Raw genomic sequence first — 18,428 nt, 5'->3', positions numbered from 1 at the left:
CCCCGTCCACACGAAGACGATTGTAAACGCAAACGCTAGTAAACGCATATTTTATCTCTGTCCACACGAAGACGATCATCGTTTACATAGGCTTTTCACCCGTCCACGAAAACGCTCGTAAACGGATAAAACGATGTCATACACCGAACGCGCATGCGCTATCGATTTGAGCCTGCAATCTTTGCTTCAGCGCCTTGTCATCAAGTCACCACGTGCGTTTGTGGAACGAGAGAGTAGAAAAATGTCGAAGTCAGCTGGCAAGAAACCGAGAGAAAAAAGTGATAAAACTACTCTCTCTTTGCTCTCACGTCTGCATCTAAGTCGTTTTACTCGAGTAAAAGTGCTTGTAGTTGTGGATAACAATCTTAAGAGGTTTAGTCTTCTTCTTTTGTAGTTTTCCTGTATATGGATTATTCCAAGATTCAATTTAATGCTCGCAATTATGCTTGAAATAAGCGCAAGTAAAGCAAAGACTGGCATCGTGAGTGAAATAAATTTGTCACATGCAGGCTGTTTTAAATTACTTACTTCGCAGCTGTATAAATAATCGTTATTGGCGTGCAGAAAATTTTAAAAAGTACCTGACGATGTTTTGTTCATAGTTTATTATGCTCAATATTAATAACTGACCACTGGCTTAATGCCTTAAAGACACAGTGGCCTTGATTTAATTTGAAGCTTTATATAAATAATGGTCTTCGGCTTTTACGTTAAAAATATGTATACCTGCCTTTTTTCTGTTCATAGTTTCATCGCATTATACTTACTTTTTTCTGCAAATAATTTAACGATAAATAGCTATCCACGCGGCTTATCAAAGTTTTCAGTTGCACACTGCCATCGAGACAGGTTGAAGATCACGGGGCAAAATTGATGGGTATTTCTTTAACGTAATATGTGAGTGAAGGGCTTGTTGATAATAATAACATGATCATGAAGATTGTTATTTTTCGACATTACTTCGGGGATACTAAGAAAAAAATTCCGAATGCTTCTTTCCAGGAGTCAAAGCGACGACCTTCCGATTACTTGTTCGTAGGAGTGCGACTCCTGCAAAAGAGCTCTCAGATTTTTTTTCCCGAGCATCAAAAAATAAATCTCTTCACAGGGGTTAACACATAACATTATCCGTCTTTCTGTACTATATATCATTATTGTGTGAAAGGCTAGATTTACTTTTGGATTTTAGACATCAACTGTTACTCGCTCTCATTTCTTTACGCAGTGTGTATCTTTTCTTCCCACCCTCAAAACGTGTTCTTTCCTCGTCTGTGAGAGGTTCCAATGGCGGTAAGGCCTGCGGGTGTCCTTTATCATCCAGTGAGACAAACGTGAAGAATGCGCTGCATGATCTTACGCTTTTATCTAAATGGAAAAATGAACAAAACGTTAAGTTTAGAGCTACAGGACCAATCATCTCTTTAGCAGAAAAAAGTTCCAGTACGAAAATATTGGCAACCGAGCAAACCTGTCCTATTTCGTGTTATCATAATCATTGTACTCAACAAAATTACTCAATCGTTGTGTTTCCATAGCAACTTCCGCATCACACTCTATGGGTAAGGTAAAGTCTGCTACGAGCCTAGAAGGCCCATCAGGCCGGCGCTTATCTCTGGTTTCTGTAGCATAAAGCGACTAGGAGTATTTCTATCCCCCCCCTCCCCCCTCCCCCTGCATGGGATGCCAGGCCATCGCAGGGTTACCCCCAGCATTAGACTCGCCGGTACCCATTTATACACCTGGGCGGAGAGAGGCACCGTGAGAGTAAAGTGTCTTGCCCAAGAACACATCACAATGTCCCCAGCCAGGACCTGAACCCGGACCACTCGATCCGGATTCGAGCGCACTAACTATGAGGCCACAGCGCTTCCCACTATCACACCCTATAACCTCTCCATATTCTGCGACTATAACATATATAGATGGTTTTTATAATGACGTCATCAAATTCTAAAATCAAAATCGCAAGGTTTTTTTTTTAAATTTTTATCAATAATAGGTTGACGATGACCTAGAAATAAATCTTCAAGCTTCAAGTTCCATTACAGTACTTCTTTCGTTTCGAAAATACAGCATTTGGAATTTCCGAATTGTTACCTTGCTTGACACGATGATACAAAGCTATAATTATTTGGTTGAAAAAAATGTTTATGCCTATGAATTTCAGCAGTCTGAGCGTTTCAAGTACTTAAGGAGGTGTGTTGATACACATAACTTTTTCTCACGAGCACAAAGTAAGCACTTTCATCCCTAAGTGAATTCCAGATGTTCCTGTTGATTTCTGGCGGCCATATTGGTGCACAACGGTGTTGCACCACCATGGCGGTTCGATACAAAACTCTATAACGTTGCGTCAAACGCTTCGAAAACTAACTCAGAAACAATGTACCGCACAGACCTGAGAATTGGTGAGGTGGTTATGAATTTGTCACCTACAACAATCCATGTTCTTAGCTTATTTCATTGAATGGTTTCCATTTTATTTTTTGCTGCGTCGCAGTGAAAATGATCTATAGATTTAGCCAAGCTTAAAAGCGGAGCTTCCGCGTTATTCATTATTACAATAAGTTAACCTGGCCTACATGTAAGCCTGCAATCCAATCGAAACCCAGCACCTGGTCGGCTTCCCTCGATGAGCTTTAATTTTGAGCTCGCGATACGGTCACGTGATATTGGTCAGAGCGGATACCTTGTTTTCACTATTCGTATTCTCAGTATTGGACTGGAACTACAGTGTAGCTTGCAATGGAGGCTAATGCAGGGAAATATATTAAAATGTATTTGCATTTGAGATTCCCCCGCATTAGCCTCCATTGCAAGCTAGTTCCAGTCCAATACTGAGAATACGAATATGGTCTATTGACCATGTCCAATATCATATGTACGCTGTAAACTTGCTGGCGTATGGCCGCATCGATGAGCTCTACACTTGAGCCCACAATATGGTCAAGCGATACTGGTCAAATTGGCCTACACTGTACATGGAGGGATGGACGTACCTACTGTCATACGGTGACCAAAACCAAATTTACTCGCACAGGTGGGTTACCATATTTCTTACCTATTGTAGGCTCGAATAGATTGTGCTGGCAGAATTTTTGGCATAATTTGAGAAAACTAGCATATTTTTCCTGTTTTTTTTTTTTAATAGCACTGCTCGCATAATTCGCATATTTTGATGATCAACGGATCATCTTTTTTTTAGTTTTCACAAGCACGTTGATTCCCAAATCCCAATTATACGCTAGCGTTGTTCGATGTTTTAGAGGTATTTGCAGTTTACTGGGCCCGCAAATGGGGCCTGAGACTAGCTACAGGGTGCACGGGAACCGGAAGTTTTATTGCAAACCATGTCGGTCCCAATACCTCTAATGGGGAAGGCTACAAAATGGCGTCAGCTATGCCATCCGATTCGAGCGAAAACTTTTGTATACAGCCCTTTCAGAGAAAGGATATGTATAGCTAACAAGAATAAGCGGGTTCTGATTAAAGAAAACGCATTTTTGCATTTATTTTCAATGGTTTTTAAAGAACATAACTTTTAAAAAGTAGCATAGTTTGTAAAAACGAGCATAATCTTAGCATAATTTAGACAAAAAAGGCATAATATGCTACTTGTACTAGCACAATATACATGTACTGTATTCAAGCCTACACGCGCGCCTTCAGCGCACGGAGCTAATGGTAGAAATGTTGTGTGGAATTAAGCAGGCTCGAAAGGGTTTTCTGCTGAGCGCGCTCGTAAGCCATACTCGCAATTCTAAAAGATGCTCGCGTCAGCTCACAATTCAAAGTGGGTCACCAGAAATAAACAAATATCACTTATTTCGCTCACCTTTCTTCTAATTCCTATACATACAGAATATAAATAGACATCTCCTATTCACGAAAACAACGAAAATTGTACACACACGGTTTAATGGTCATTTAAATCCATTTGTGTTGGCCTGTAGCTTCAATCGCGCGTGCACTCGAATGAGTGGGTGACGCATGCGTATATGCCGATCTTGCAACCCCCTCATTTGTCCTGATTTTGCAAACTTTACTCGCTTATATCTCTGCTTCCAGACAGTGGATTTTTGTTCATTTTTTGCATGTTAGCTTAGATTAATCCAAAATCTTTGTCTTTCAAATTTAAGGAGGTTTGAAATAGTTTCTCCTTTTTTCAAACAAATAAACATATTCTGTCCTTAGATAGTTGGGGTAATCATATCAAGACGAAATTTGGCCAGGGTACTAAGTACCCATCGCATATTTCTCACATTATATTTTCCTCCGAAATAACGTTACCGTGGCAACGATATTAGGCATTCCTTTGAGCGTTAAAATCAACATATGTTGTCTTTTTTGAAGAAACAGGGCGATGAAACTTTCCCATTCAGCGTTACCAGATAATCAAGTGAACCTATGATCCTCGCAGTTATGAACGCAATTTTTGCTATTGCGTAAAGCAGCCTGAAAAATTTAGGACTTCAACGGGGTTTGAACGCGTGACCACGCGATACCGGTGCGACGCTCTAACCAACTGAGCTATGAAGCCACTGACCTTGGGAGCTGATCATTTGTGGGTTCCTATGTTCCCGTGAGGAATGAATCAACGATGAAATAATATATGATCCATTTCATATATCATTTCATCGTTGATTCATGAAAATACGGCATTTTCAATCTCCGAATTTTCACCTTTGCGTGACACCACGATACTTGCCATTTGATTGAAAAACAAAAGTCTATCCCTATGAATCTCAGCGGTTTGAGTCCTTCCAGTGCATCAGGAAATGTGTTTATCAGATGTTTTTGTTGATCACCGACCGCCTTATTGGTGGATCACATGGCCGTACAAAAGTCTATAAAGTTGTGTGAAATGCTTCGACAAATAACTCAAAAACGATGTACCGCATAGACCTGAAAATTAGAGAGGTGGTCAAACGATTTGTTTCTTACAACATTCCAAGTTCTTGGCCTTTTTCATATAATGATTTCGAATTTATTTTCTTGTTGCGTGACAGTTAAACTATCTATAGGTTGAGGATGCAAAACAGGGCTGGCTCTAGTCTTCTGTCTGGCAAGATCATACCACATATCTTAATTCCTCCATTCGCGCAAAACCACAATTCCTTGCGCCTTTGACCACAACCCCTTGCGTTTTGAAGAAAAAAGATGTGTTCTTCTCCCGTTTAGAGAGCTGCCTCGTTCGTTCCCTTCAGGCTTACTCACTGCAGCAGCAATTATAGAGTACAGTTTTGCTTTCACCCAAGAGGAAAATTAGCAACTCTGCAAAATGGACAAGTTGTCCCTACTCTAAATCTCCTATATATATATATATTTTTTTACCTGAAATATAATCTCTTGCATCAACAACAACTTCGATCTCCATTGATCTCTTACTGGTAAAAGTTGCCCTTGCACTCAAGTGCATCACGTGTCCCAGTTTGACAGGTGAGTGAAAATCTATTGCATCTATTAAAAAAAGAAAATACCAGGTAATTATAATTTACAAGGCCATGCAAACAGAATCTGATGGTGCCTTATTGTGCTGATTATTATACTCAGAAAGCATATTATGATCTATGACCATCACAACTGCATATCCCAGTACCCACTTCCTAAGAAGACCACTTACTGTATGCATTTTACTCGGTCTAATACCAGATGACTTTTAGTCCTCCGTGAGGGAACCTCCAGGGGATAATATTATATACTCAACAATGAGTATTCAATAAATGAATAAAAATCTATCCACTTGCTCATGATCATACCTCATATACTGAGAACTTTCAAAATGATCACTCGTGCCCATAAATCAAAAAGTGTACTCACATTTACACAAATTCCCATACATAATATAAATAAGGATGTCATAAGTCACCTTGTTTCCTGCAGATTCTTCTTTTGGTTTTATGACTGTACCAGTTGCTAAAGGTACATAAATTAACCACCTTAACCCATTGACTCCCAGGTGTTCCCCATTGATCAATGAGTAAAATCATCTGGCGTTAGACTGAGTAAAATCCTAAGTCTGGCCGTTTTAGGCTGGTTTGGGCATCAAAGGGTTAAGGTAACAAAAAAATAGGCCAGTGGGCCAGACGTCAAACTTCACATGAGACGAAGTGCTGAATGGTAGTTTGGGTTTGACCCAAATTAATTTGGGTCAACCTAAATTGAGATTGTTGGGTCAAATGTCAAAGTTAACATCCAACTGCATAAGTGAAATATTGTACATTGTCATTTTAAAGTATGAGTTAAGTTTGACTTGTGAGAGGTCCGACATTAATGTTCCAGACTCAATTTTCACACGATCAATCCTTTTGAGGCAGATGGATATAATGTGTTGCTTGATCCAAATACAGTTTGTCAAACTAAATTGAGTCAAATCTGATTATCTCTAGGACTTATCATGAACTTACATGTACATTGTTCAATTTACATGTAGGTCGTCTTGTGTGAAGTTCAACGTGTGGCCCAGGCCTTAAACATCAGGTCACAGATCTTTCTTAACCCTTTCATTGCCGAGGGCTTGTTTGTGTTTTACTCCCCACCGATGCAACATTGGACAGTTTTTTTTATAAACTAAACCCTTCATTCATCTGTTATTTTACTTTTGGATGACGGAGACAATGACATCCATGCCACACCTAGTATGAACTCACTGACCAAGAATTAATAGGGGACCTCGCTATTAGAAACAACAACAAACATGAAATACACATACATTTTGTAAGACTCTTAAGTCCCTGATGCAACACGACAATCTCAAATTTCCAAAAATCTCATTTTTCAGGAGCTAACAATACATCAAAAATTTTCTCTTTCTTTAATGTACACGAAGAACTTGATCACAAGAGGTTCCAAAAGGTACATGTACTTTGCTTTATATAACAGTTTAACCAAAAGGTGCTGAATGAAATTTGAAATCTACTGGAATTTTCTGTCTATGGGAAGCACGTACAGGGGAATATAGACCTCTTTCATAATGGCGGCCAAAGAAAAGATTCCTCTGTTCTAATGCTAATAAGCCTTTCTAGCCTCACTACCGCGATCAAATTTCAAAAGGATATTGTTTCAAAATGAAGGCAGTAGGTCTAATTAACATAAATACAAAAGAATGTAATTAGGAAGTCACCATTTAAGAAAATGGTCTATGAAAATCTACTGGCCACTTTACCCACAATGAAATTTCAGCTGAATCTTACCAATCGATGCTGTCACGACATTTGTCTTACAGTGTCGAAATGCTACGATTCCAGCTACTTCATCCATCATTTTCATAGTTACACCACCTTGCACGTATCCTGCATTTGTACAGTCTGATGGTTGCACAGAGTGGATCAGAGATGACTGCGAATTGGCTACACCGTAACGTGAAACTTTGCCTCCATCTGGCTGCATCAGAGATGTCATCAGCTCTCCATTGAATGGTGATGACTGAGAGTGGCAAGAGAACAAGAGATCATAATTATTGCACTCTACTTGTATTTTAATAAATCAGCGAGAGTTTCGTTGTCAAACTATGAAGTGACAGTTTTCTTTGGGGACTGATAGAAAGCTAAGGGATAGATAATCTTACCTCAATTCCACTCAATTCAGTCTGGCTGGAAAACTGATTAGGTGCCCATACACTGTATGTAAGTTATCCCTGCTAATGGGTTGTCAACATGCTCTTTCAAGAAAAATCAGCATAGGCAGGAGATACATAGTAGCAGTCATGGAATTTATTGGTTCAAGTCCAATCCGACTAAGAAATGACATTTTACAACTTAAGCAGTCAGTGCTTACTGTCAAATGCCACGCTATATCAGAGCTGGGGGTGGAGGTACAGGGCACAGTCTTCACTGACTGATGCATATTAGTGCAGGGACTACATGTACATTGCAGAGATGTATCCAGGTTTTCAGATTTGGGGTCCTCTGGACCCCTTTTTGAAAAATTTGGGAGTCCATTGCAAAATTTTGGGGGTCCAGCTAATTAATGTTCAAGAATTAATATTCAATCTATTGTCTCTTAATTGCTGGTGCAGTACCCTTGCAGATTTCAAATTGCACAAAAATAAAGTCTCATCCCTCCCCTCGAATATGTACTTAAAATAAAATGATCAATTTCTTTGAAACTGTTATGCCCGTTGATTCATCGATGAAAATGTATTGGCGGTCAAAGCTCCATCGATCACATCTGAAAACGCCTTGAGGAATCCGTACACTGTAGGAACTGTTAGCTCCAGGTGATAAATGATCTAGATCTCTACAGCTAAAAAAAACCAGATCTGAATCTGAGTTTTTCGTAAAAAAAAAGGGAGAGAATCATTTATTTTAACAAGTCAACACACTTGAGGTGTAATTTAGGAGCAAAAGAGTAATGATACAATGATTGCATCATCTATTTCCTCTTGTTTTCAGGACAAATAAAAGAACTATTATCATACCTCCTTTAAATGATCCTCCTTGTCCAGTCTGGCCCTCTTCTGCCTTTCATAGCGCTTCCTGCCGTCTTCTTCTTCTTCAATACTGGAATACTCCATCGGAGGTACTTCCGCAATGACTCTGGCATCTTCACTTCCGGTGACCGGTACATACCAAAGACATGCGCGATTGGTCAACCGTCGCCTACCACTTGTGAGATTTTCAGCCCAGACAAACGCTTTTACTTCTAAAGAGTGCTTCGAAGCGTAACCTAGCTCTACGTAGACCTGAGCGACTTCACCGATGTACATCGGCTCTAAAAAGTCCGTCCTTTCAACGCGAGCTAAAGCGGCTATCACTGGTTGTTTGTTATCTCCGATCGCATGTTTGTTGCAATGACGAGTTGCAATTATAAAACCTCCTTCCTCGATTAGTTTCAACGCCGTTCCCCCATGGACGTTCCCTGCGATATTAGCATCATCAGGATGCATAATACGGCATACTTCGATTGAACCTCGAGAAATCGTGTCTTCTTGACCCTTTAAGTTGTCCTCGAAACTGTCTCTGCACCTATCTGCCTTTCTTTTCGCCATCTTACTTTATTTCCGTTTTTCGTTTGACAACTCCGGCAGCGGTAATTACATTTGAGCATGCGTTTGATTTCATCGGAAGTGAGCTGTACAATGGCGGCAGAGGAAGACGATGAAGATATTTGGGATAGCTGGGAGGACATGGCCGATTCTGGGGTAAAAAAATTATTGATCGTATCTTCTAACCATTTTTTAAGTATTACAAACCTCACAGTCCCTTTTTTTTCCTTTAGTAAGAGGAAGTGCCGTAAAAAGTATAATAGAAGGGAGTGTTTTTAATTGTTCGGTGATTGACCAGAGAATCGATCTCCATTGATTCGAAGTTGTTCTTTGTACTGTATCAAGGGCGAAACGAAGTGTCCAGGCATTATTTGGACTGAATTACGAAGGAATAAATTTTAAATTCTTAAATTAGGTAAAATACCTGTGCGATTGACTGGGAGAATACATGCATGCATGATGAATTGAAAAGTGGATTAAATAGATTTCTGTCGACTGATGATGTTTACACCTGCAAATTAACATACAGTATTGTACGGTGACGACTACAATGATTGAAAAACTGTGACCAGTGCTTCAATCAATCAATTCTTTATTTGATAAAGCAGGTTATAATTACAAAAATTACAAAGGAATAGTTGCATTGGCAGCTTCACCTGTGCTATCAAATCTTCGTAATATGTACATCATAATAGGAAAAGCGAAGTGAAGTGATCCGTTCGAATTAAATTAGCTTTAACATTTCCCTTCGAACATATCCATACCGAAGTCATTTCTCTCTTTGTGTTTTCTGGAATTGAGACTTTGACGATCTGAGTTTACTAATGTGGGTAAGGAATTGAATCACAACAACGTAAGGTTTGAAACTTGACCTTGAGGTTTCATGTTACGTGGGCTTCATAATGATGGTTCAAAAATGAATACATGTAATGCGCAAACACGAGATAGAAAAGAATAAATGAGAAGAAAGGGCACAAAAGGGTAAGCAGGAATGGGATCTAGAGTCTTACACAAGACACCTCAAACAAAAACCACTGAAAAGAGAAAAAAAGCAAGTCAATCTGTGGTCTCTGACTAAAGTATTGACAGAGGCAGAAATTGTACTTAATTTGCTTTCAACTTGATGTAGGAAAGATGGTTTAAAAGGATGTGTCAGCGAACCTATAATCATAGACAAAACTGTTGGGAAGGACTAGCACTTTTGACGTCCTCATTGCTTCTCTCCCCTCCCCCCTCCTTCAATGTTGGCAAAATTGAATGGTTTCAGTGGGAAATTGTTGAGTTACATGTACCTTCCAACATTGAATAGGGGGGAGGGGGGCTATAATGTAAGAGAAAATGAAACTATTATTTTCTTTTAAGCTTTAACAGAAGCGGGTTGAAGTACAGCTCTGGTGTGGTTCATTTGCATAACCTTCCCTACTACAGTTGTCTATGATTGTAGAATATCTGAATATGTAAGCTAGGTGGTGCCTGACCATTTATTGTTGAAACGTTTTGCTAAAAAAAATGTTTTGAAGCAGGGGGAGATTAATCATCTGAAATCAACCTGTTATTGCTCATTTCAGTGGCCATTTGGGGTGGGGTGGGAAGATGAACTTCTCAAACTCATTAATAATTCATAAAGTCAACTACAAATCACTGCATGTATACCACATCACGTGCATGTGTTTGGATACCCAATGAAAAGCAATATACCACTCTCCAGTGAAAGTGGTATATACCTCTAAAATATGCACAATGACAACTTGCACAAAATCAATGAATATTTATTACTCAGAAGTAATATAACTTTTAGAATTGCTTACTTCTTGAACGAACTTCGACAGTCAGTAGTTGAGACTGCATGCAGACATCTATGTAATGGCCGTGTCCAAAGTTTGTACAGATCCTTCTTCAAAGTCTTTCGTTGTTGGAAAGGCCGCCGGGTTCCAAAGTACAGGACTTCACTTTTTTTAATCGATTCTGTTTCCATTCCTTGAAAACCTTAAACGACCATTTGGTTTTATAAGCTGTTGATTTGGGTACTGCGTTATCAACACTTTTCTTCTTATCCACCACACTTTTCGGCTGCCGAAATCTCTCGAAAGACTTTGTTGCGGTATACATGTACATCCTGACTAAACCACAACTGAACTTGTAAATGCAACTTTCACATCTCAGAATAAATTAAATTGCACCATAAATGCAAATTAATTAAGCCAGTGAAAAACATCTTTGATATTGAAATTATCCAGGAAGGAATGTTAGATAGCAAACAATTTTAATTGGAAGTCTTTATTGATGATTTCTTTGAGAGTGATCATGAGAAGTTGTGCTTCTTGTTTCATTGGGGTATCCAAACACCTCGAAACAATAAAAGCACTCGGCCCACGGCCTTGTGCTTTCATTTGTTTCTCAGTGTTTGGATACCCCGATGAAACACTTGGTCTTGTTTTGGAAATAGTACATCTAAATAGTGTTGAGAGAGTGGGGATTAAGTATGCCTAATACAATAATTTCTTCATGAGTCCTCTGCCTGTAGTTCACAATCTGCACTTTACTGTGATTGGCCAAAAAAAAAAAAGAGAATATTTTGATCCTTTGATCCTTCACCCGATTGGTTAACAGATTGGCCAATCATACTTCCAGGGATCATTTAATATTTTAACCATGACAACTGCTCCTGCAGTGGACTTAAACAATCACTGTAAGTTGTTTACTACATTGTACTTCTATTACTTTGTTTCTTGAATATATTTATTTGCTTCCTTAAATTTTTTATGAAAATGAAGAGTGGCAGGATACATCATAACACGTCCTTAAATCTTTCTTTTGACCTAAGTTGTCTGTAAAAAAAAAATGAAAGTCAGGTACAATGGACGATGGTGGGGACAGAGCTTTTGGAAAGTGATTAAAGACTGGCCTACCACAGAAGCAGTGCTTATTTCTATACTTTTTAGATATCTCCTTTGACAAGGTTAAGGGGTAAAAGGACGTTATTTTATGTGGGTAACACATTACTGGCTGTGAACTAGAGTTACTGATAAACTTATGGCCTTCAGTGTGCACCTTTTCCCCCTTTCTCCGTCAATGCTCCCTTTTACGGGTGTTTAAGCTACAGCTACACGTACATGGATCAGAGGAAAGTCGAAACAGATGTTGATGGAATGAGACAGGGATTGAACTGGCGACCTTTAGCTCGGAAGGCCATGCATTAACCAACTGAGATATGCCTGTCTGAAGTGCTAGTAATTTTTCTTTTAATTTTAGTATTATTTTGTAATGTTCTTGACCAGTTTATTTTTTAGCTGTAAAAGGGAGAACATAAAGAAAAGTGCCTGACCACTGGTTAGTGAACATCCAAAAGCTATAAATTTGAACGCCTGCTACATGTACATTAATTTTAGGTTGCCTGGGGAAAGCAATAAAAAATAGCCTCAGATATTGTAACAGTTAAAATTAAACAGTCTTTATCCTATGTGTAGCTCCAATTATTTTCTTTGTTCTGAATTCTTTATAAGGAGTTGGAAAGGAGAATGGAGGAAAGAGAAAAACAGGTCAGAAAAAAGGACCAAAAACCACCAGCTCCATCAATGAAGTAAGAGAGTCAACATATCCCTATGTTTTTTCATAATTAAGAATTGTTGTTTTCCTTGATAAAAAAGAAAATTTAAGTCCAGAAATCCTTTTTTTGTTGTTTTTGTTTAGCTCTATTCATAGATAATGGTAGATGTTAATTTGTGGAATGAGTAACAGGAGCTATTGTGCGGTGACTTACAATGTTTAACCCAGTGCTCGAAATTAAAAAAAAAAAAACCAGGTTGTCCCTGTTTCAAAAGTCGGGCAACCACACCCGTGAATAAGGTTGCACTTATAAATCCTTGGTTGTCCATTAGAATACCCCCGAGGATTAACTGCAGTCTGTGTTGAGATGCAATCACATGGCAATGGAGCTTGAGTATCCCATAGTTCTTAGCATGTGCCTGTGGTTTTTTTTTTTTTTTGGAAGTCCATCGCCTAAATGTTTGTAATATATTGTCTCCTGCATTTTCCTATCTAACAATGTTTTGTAAAAGCCACAGATATTCAAAACACGGGAAAATGCTCAGCTGCGGCAAATTTATTATTATTATTATTAAATTTTTTGTTAACTTCACACTCCTATCAGATGATATTGACAATATCATAAAAAGTAAAGTAACCATATTTAACGTTGATAACTTGTAACAATAATTCAACTGACAAACCTGAGGTCAACGGTGCGGTCATTTTACTCCCCCCTCTCCATCAGTGCTCCGTTTTACGGGTATTTAAAGCTACATGTACTTAGCTACACGGAAAGGAAAGAAGTCAAAACAAGGATGCGAGATCCGGGAATCGAACTCAGGACCTCTTGCACCAAGGTCGCGCACTAACCAACTGTGCCATCCTTGCTCCTCAAGTAAGTCGGGTGCTGCTTGTGATAAATTCGTTTTGTATTTTTGGTGGGGTTGTCCATTGAGTTTTTTTCTTGGGCAACCAGACTTTAAATTCTACCAAAAACTTGTTGCCTGGTGGAACTTTCTTGTCATCTGGGACGACTGGACGACCACTAATTTCGAACACTGTTTAACCCATTAACTCCTGAGGCAATGCCCATTGATGAGCTAAATCACTTATCCCATTGATGCCTCAAATGCCCAAGGATGCCCCATTGATGAGTAAAATTGTCAGGTGTTAGACAGAGTAAAATCTATTATTAAAGTCTCATTCTCAGGGGTCAATACTTTAAGCCTTTCATGCTTTAGAAACGGCTCCATCTTGGGCCCATTTTTCAAAGGGGCTCCTTCTAAGATAGAGCTCCACTGGCTTTTTTCTCTAAGTCCCAAAACTATTCAGGGCTTAATTGTACATGTAAATTCTCAAGTTTCTTGTTTGATATTGCAACGTACAGGTATTTGATTATGTGAATTCATACGTGTAGTCCTTTACAGTTATTGGTGGTCTTGGTATGGAATTTTACTTATTTGAAATTGAACTTTTACACTCGAAAAGAACCTGTCAGTCAAATTGTCTTTAATTTTAAGTATTTTGATACCAATAACTGAGTCTGCTAATGTTGGCAGCAGACAATGCAGGAGCTAGATCTCTTAGAACTGTGGAACAGGATGCAATATTAGAGATCTGTCAGCAGCAGACTGAAACCAATTTTAGCATAACTTACTGAAAAGAAAAGATTTACAGCAGCCCTTTTAATTGGAGGAAAAAAATGAACTTTAAATAATTATTGTATCTTCCTCTCTTATTTGGTTTAACAGTGTTAGGAGATCAATGTACATGTATGTAATTGTATTTTAGGCTTACATGTAATTTACAAGACTCCAAGGAAGAACATTTAAACACAATAATTATGATCCTGTGCTGTACATGTACATGCAATTAGTAAGTTAAAACATAGAATGTATGTAAAATGCCATAGTCAGCTGATAGCACTGCATTTGTTTACAGTATTGTGCAAAAGTAATGAGAGCCTAATTCGACGAAATTCGCGAATTTCGGGGCTTTTCGATGAAAAATGGCGAATTTTTATGTATTGTCATTTCACTTAGGTTACAAGAAAACAAGAACAGTTCATCATCAGTAATGATGCAAGAGGATTCACACAGAACCCTGTATAAACCACAGGTACTGCACAGTATTAATACCGTATGCCTTGCATGGTCCAGTGGTTAGGGCATTGGATTTGCATGTGGCTGCTCCGCGTTCAAATCCTGTTCTGATCGACCTCTGGTTTGGATTTGTAAATAGCCAACTGGTTGCCTCCTGCCATTTGGGGTTCTTAACAATGTTTCCGTTTAAGTTTGAATTGTTTCTTTCACATTGTTTGAAGTGGAGTGCCTGTATTAACTAGCTTGATAAATACATGCATGCAAGTGCACTTCCACTATAAACAAAGCATTTACATTTACATTTTTTTCGTTTTGATGTCATCTCAGTGCCAACTGTTCCCAACATTGAACATACCCGTAGATACTACCTTAATCAAGCAGGAACAAGGATAAGTTCAATGAATGAGAGCATCAGACAAAAATCATTTGTAACAAGAATTAAGATTTACCTCCTACACGTATTTACACCTCTTTACAGTAGTTTAGTTTTAATTAGTGTAGTTTTATAGTTTAGTTTAGTTTAGATTAGTTTAGTTTTCTTTAGTTCAGTGTAGTGTGTACAACACGTATATGTTGCAGTTAATTTTTCATTTCAGTTAATTTTTTTTTTCTAACTAGTTAATTTTTTTTAACTAGGTAATTTTTTTTTAAACTAGGTAATTTTTTTTAACTAGGTTTTTTTTAATCAACTGTCTAAAAAAGGGATTTTCCTTTTTAAGGGGTGTAGTTAAAAAACAGGGGCTTGGTTTTTTAGGGGCTATGAAAAAAGAACGAAACTCTGCCCTTCTCCGTTCTACTTGTCCTACCCGTCCCTCATCTTCCCCTATTATCCCTATCCTACCCCACCCTTTCTTCACGGATCTATCCCCCCTTACCTTCCAGTTACCTCCCCCCTTGGATATCCATTATGCCCACCCCCTTTTACAGCACTTCTCACAGACAATCCATACTTGTCAAGACTTTTTTTTTCACTCACCCGAACTTGAACTTGAACCCTATCTCTGGATCTGCTGTCCACTCTCTTATCCACTTGACCACACAAGCAACTCAAGCAAACTTCTCATCATAATTTATAATTAAATATTTTACTATTCATCCCAGGCCACTCTCGGTCCAAACTTTAATTTATTTACATTTGGACACCAGAGCCATGCACATGTTGTAAATCTTGTAGCACTGATAAAATGGAGGAGTCACGCCAATGCAATAGTGTAAATGAAATCGATTTCTATGGAGAAATACAGGAATTGAAAAGACTTGCAAATAACTTGTTATTCAGAAGATGATTTTTACAGGAAGGGCAAACGTTTCTTGAAAGAAAAACACAGAAGAAACTCGGCCTGTCAGGAAACGAAGATCGATCTGAGAAGAAACAATTAACAAACTGGGAACATGAGATGATAACTTAAAAGAAATGGGCTTACAGCAACGGCAAACATCAAGAAAGTAGCTCTAAAATGGGAACTGTTTCAAATCTTGTCCCAAGTACATAGTCGAATTTCTCACAGAGGACACAAGTGTGAAAAACAGTAGTTGCTTTAAGGAAAAGTAACTGATATAAAAAAAAAAAAAACCATTCTGCCCGAGTAGTGACCAAGTTTGGAAAACTCCAATCACCTATTTCTCCCACTAGATTGGATCTGTAGCATGTAAACAGGCCATTTTGCAAAATGAGTAAACAAATTTTCTTTCAAGGTAAATTGAAGTTTATTCATATTGTAGCAGTACCAAATAATAATACCATTGTAACGTTATTGTAATGTAGTTACTTTCCGGTAGTATACTGCTCTTGTTAATTGAAAATCTGAGAGAGAAATATTTATCAATCTTGTATTAAACAAGTTATATTTCCAAAGGAATCATAAAAAAATATCACTATTTTTTCATTTCAAAAAGTAGTCCTACTATGTGAAAGACAAAAAAAGGCTTGAGCTCTGAGGAAGGGCTAACAATCAAAATGCCAGCTTTCAAATTTCTTCACAGTGGTCAATTTCCCATATCAACTTCCCTTGATAAATCCTTTCTTTTACTTCACTTTCCCACCGACACAGCACCACAGCTTCTTTACAATCTAACCCCTTTATCCTACAAGTGAAAGAATGCATTACTTCCAATAACCAGGGACCAATATTCTTAACCCAATGACCAAGACAACGGTTGTTTTAGACTAAACACTTCAGATAATTGATTACTCAAATCACTACAATACATGCCAATCCCATGCATGGAATGCAGTGTCTCACACTTGTACACTGACTGCAGACTAATCCTAACTCAGTTATTGAAAGCTAACTATTTTAAAATGGTTGCTTAGACTTAAATACTGCCTATCAGCGCTAATCAAGTGGGTGGTTAGACTTAAATACTGTTTAAAATATCAGCAATATTTATAGACAGTCTGCAGTTGTCATTCGCCTCCTGGTATGCTAACTGTTTCAAATAAAATGGTGCATAACCCTAATCACTAAATTGAAAGCTTAACCCTAATTCCTAAAATGCAGGCAGTCTCCCTAACCTTACATGAAAGCTAATCATTCAAAATAAGTGCATTTGACCTTAATCACTAAAATTTGTTGGCCTTCAATAGCACCAGAGAAAAAAAGTTTACGCAGTTTTTGAAAATTTTACCTAGTTAAAAAAATATTACCTAGTTAAAAATAAAATCACCTAGTTAGAAAAAAACTAACTAGTTGGAAATAAAATCACCTAGTTAAAAAAAACTAACTAGTTGAAAATAGAAATTAACTGAAAACAAAAATTAACTGCAACATATATGTAACATGCACTCTGTATTTGAATTTATGTATTTATAGTTATATTAACATACCTGTAAATTTATACCGGTATTCATTTTCTTGCCCATTGTGAAAGTAAATATATATATATAGAGTAGCCAACTTGAAAGCTATAATCCTTTGGCCACTGAACACATATTAAAAACAAAGTGCAATTTTGAGACGGCAACACCACATTATAATAATTTGACGGCTAGTTGGGAGAAAATATATTCCGTATTGGGCGGAGTCGTGAAGCGACGGAGCCCAATACGGAATATATTTTCTCCCAACGCTGTCAATATAATGTGGTATTGCCATCTCAAAATTGCAATTTGTTTTGTATCGCGATCCATCATTTATAAGGATAAATAAAACTGGAAACTAATCAACCCACGCCTGATTGAAATTTCAATTCTTTCTACCTGTGAAACGTATTTGTTTGCATACATCAGCAACCCAATTCAGTGCAACAATGTCAATTTCAACATTAGAACCAATCACAGGCAGCAAAAGTGAGACGGCAATACCACGAAATATTGATGGCTCGCACATAGGCAAAACTATAAGAAGATCGCGATATGTGTCCCCGCTATCTTAATTTACCACCACCGTTTTTTGACTCTATTGTTTAGATGTTGGAAGTGTATCAGGGGTTTCATGAAGGTTCGAAGCAGGGGGGCACATGGGTTTAACACCCAGACGTTTTTTAAATTCTTTTAAGAGTTGCAGAGATGTGTTAATTTTCCTGCATTCTGAAGCGATTGGAGCTGCCATAGCAAAGCACGCAACATTGGGACATTTGAGGTGGTCTTTTATGGAGTCAGAGCATTTCCTTTTGCAATGGGTTATGGGGCGATTCGTTCTGAGTTGAATTGAACGCAGCGTATGAAATTCTGACATTTTGACATGAGAATACATCAAGAAAACGACAAAACTGTATTTTGTTTACTCCATCTTTGCAACAGTTTTATAAATACAGCCAGCCAAAGTCATATCCACACCTGGTGAGTCTGCCCGGTGCCCGACCCTTAATGA

General features: G+C 38.1%; 2 protein-coding genes across 2 annotated transcripts in view; one reads left to right on the top strand and one right to left on the bottom strand.

Annotated features, from left to right (window-relative positions):
- Positions 1 to 588: 588 nt before the first annotated feature.
- On the bottom strand, positions 589 to 9,046 carry LOC138051872 (cytosolic acyl coenzyme A thioester hydrolase-like). The gene is made up of 4 exons (XM_068898163.1): positions 8,420 to 9,046; positions 7,194 to 7,425; positions 5,335 to 5,460; positions 589 to 1,365 (listed from the first exon to the last, which is right to left on the bottom strand). Exons 1-4 carry the CDS (start codon positions 8,987 to 8,989, stop codon positions 1,193 to 1,195), a joined length of 1,101 nt encoding a protein of 366 aa, XP_068754264.1. The 5' UTR covers positions 8,990 to 9,046; the 3' UTR covers positions 589 to 1,192.
- Positions 9,047 to 9,062: 16 nt separating this feature from the next.
- The window catches only part of LOC138051873 (SUZ RNA-binding domain-containing-like), a 27,921-nt gene continuing 18,555 nt past the window's right edge, over positions 9,063 to 18,428 (top strand). Inside the window, exons 1-3 of the mRNA XM_068898165.1 lie at positions 9,063 to 9,142; positions 12,490 to 12,566; positions 14,557 to 14,632. Coding sequence (XP_068754266.1) covers positions 9,080 to 9,142; positions 12,490 to 12,566; positions 14,557 to 14,632 — 216 coding nt within the window. The 5' untranslated portion in view covers positions 9,063 to 9,079. The remainder of the gene's footprint in view (positions 9,143 to 12,489; positions 12,567 to 14,556; positions 14,633 to 18,428) is intronic.

This window comes from Montipora capricornis, chromosome 6, assembly GCF_036669925.1.
Source record: "Montipora capricornis isolate CH-2021 chromosome 6, ASM3666992v2, whole genome shotgun sequence".
NCBI classification, from domain to species: Eukaryota; Metazoa; Cnidaria; class Anthozoa; order Scleractinia; family Acroporidae; genus Montipora; species Montipora capricornis.
The sequence above is the reverse complement of the archived record's forward strand: the minus strand, read 5'-3'. Positions and strand labels throughout refer to the sequence as shown.

Bases quoted from the DNA above. Each gene is read 5' to 3' on its own strand.
- LOC138051872 (XM_068898163.1), bottom strand. From the start codon at position 8,989: ATGGCGAAAAGAAAGGCAGATAGGTGCAGAGACAGTTTCGAGGACAAC. The intron at 5,461-7,193 runs GTAAGATTCAGC...TTTTTTTAATAG, and splicing joins TGTCGTGACAGCATCGATTG to ATGCAATAGATTTTCACTCA. The intron at 1,366-5,334 runs GTAAAAAAATAT...TTTTCCATTTAG, and splicing joins TGCAAGAGATTATATTTCAG to ATAAAAGCGTAAGATCATGC.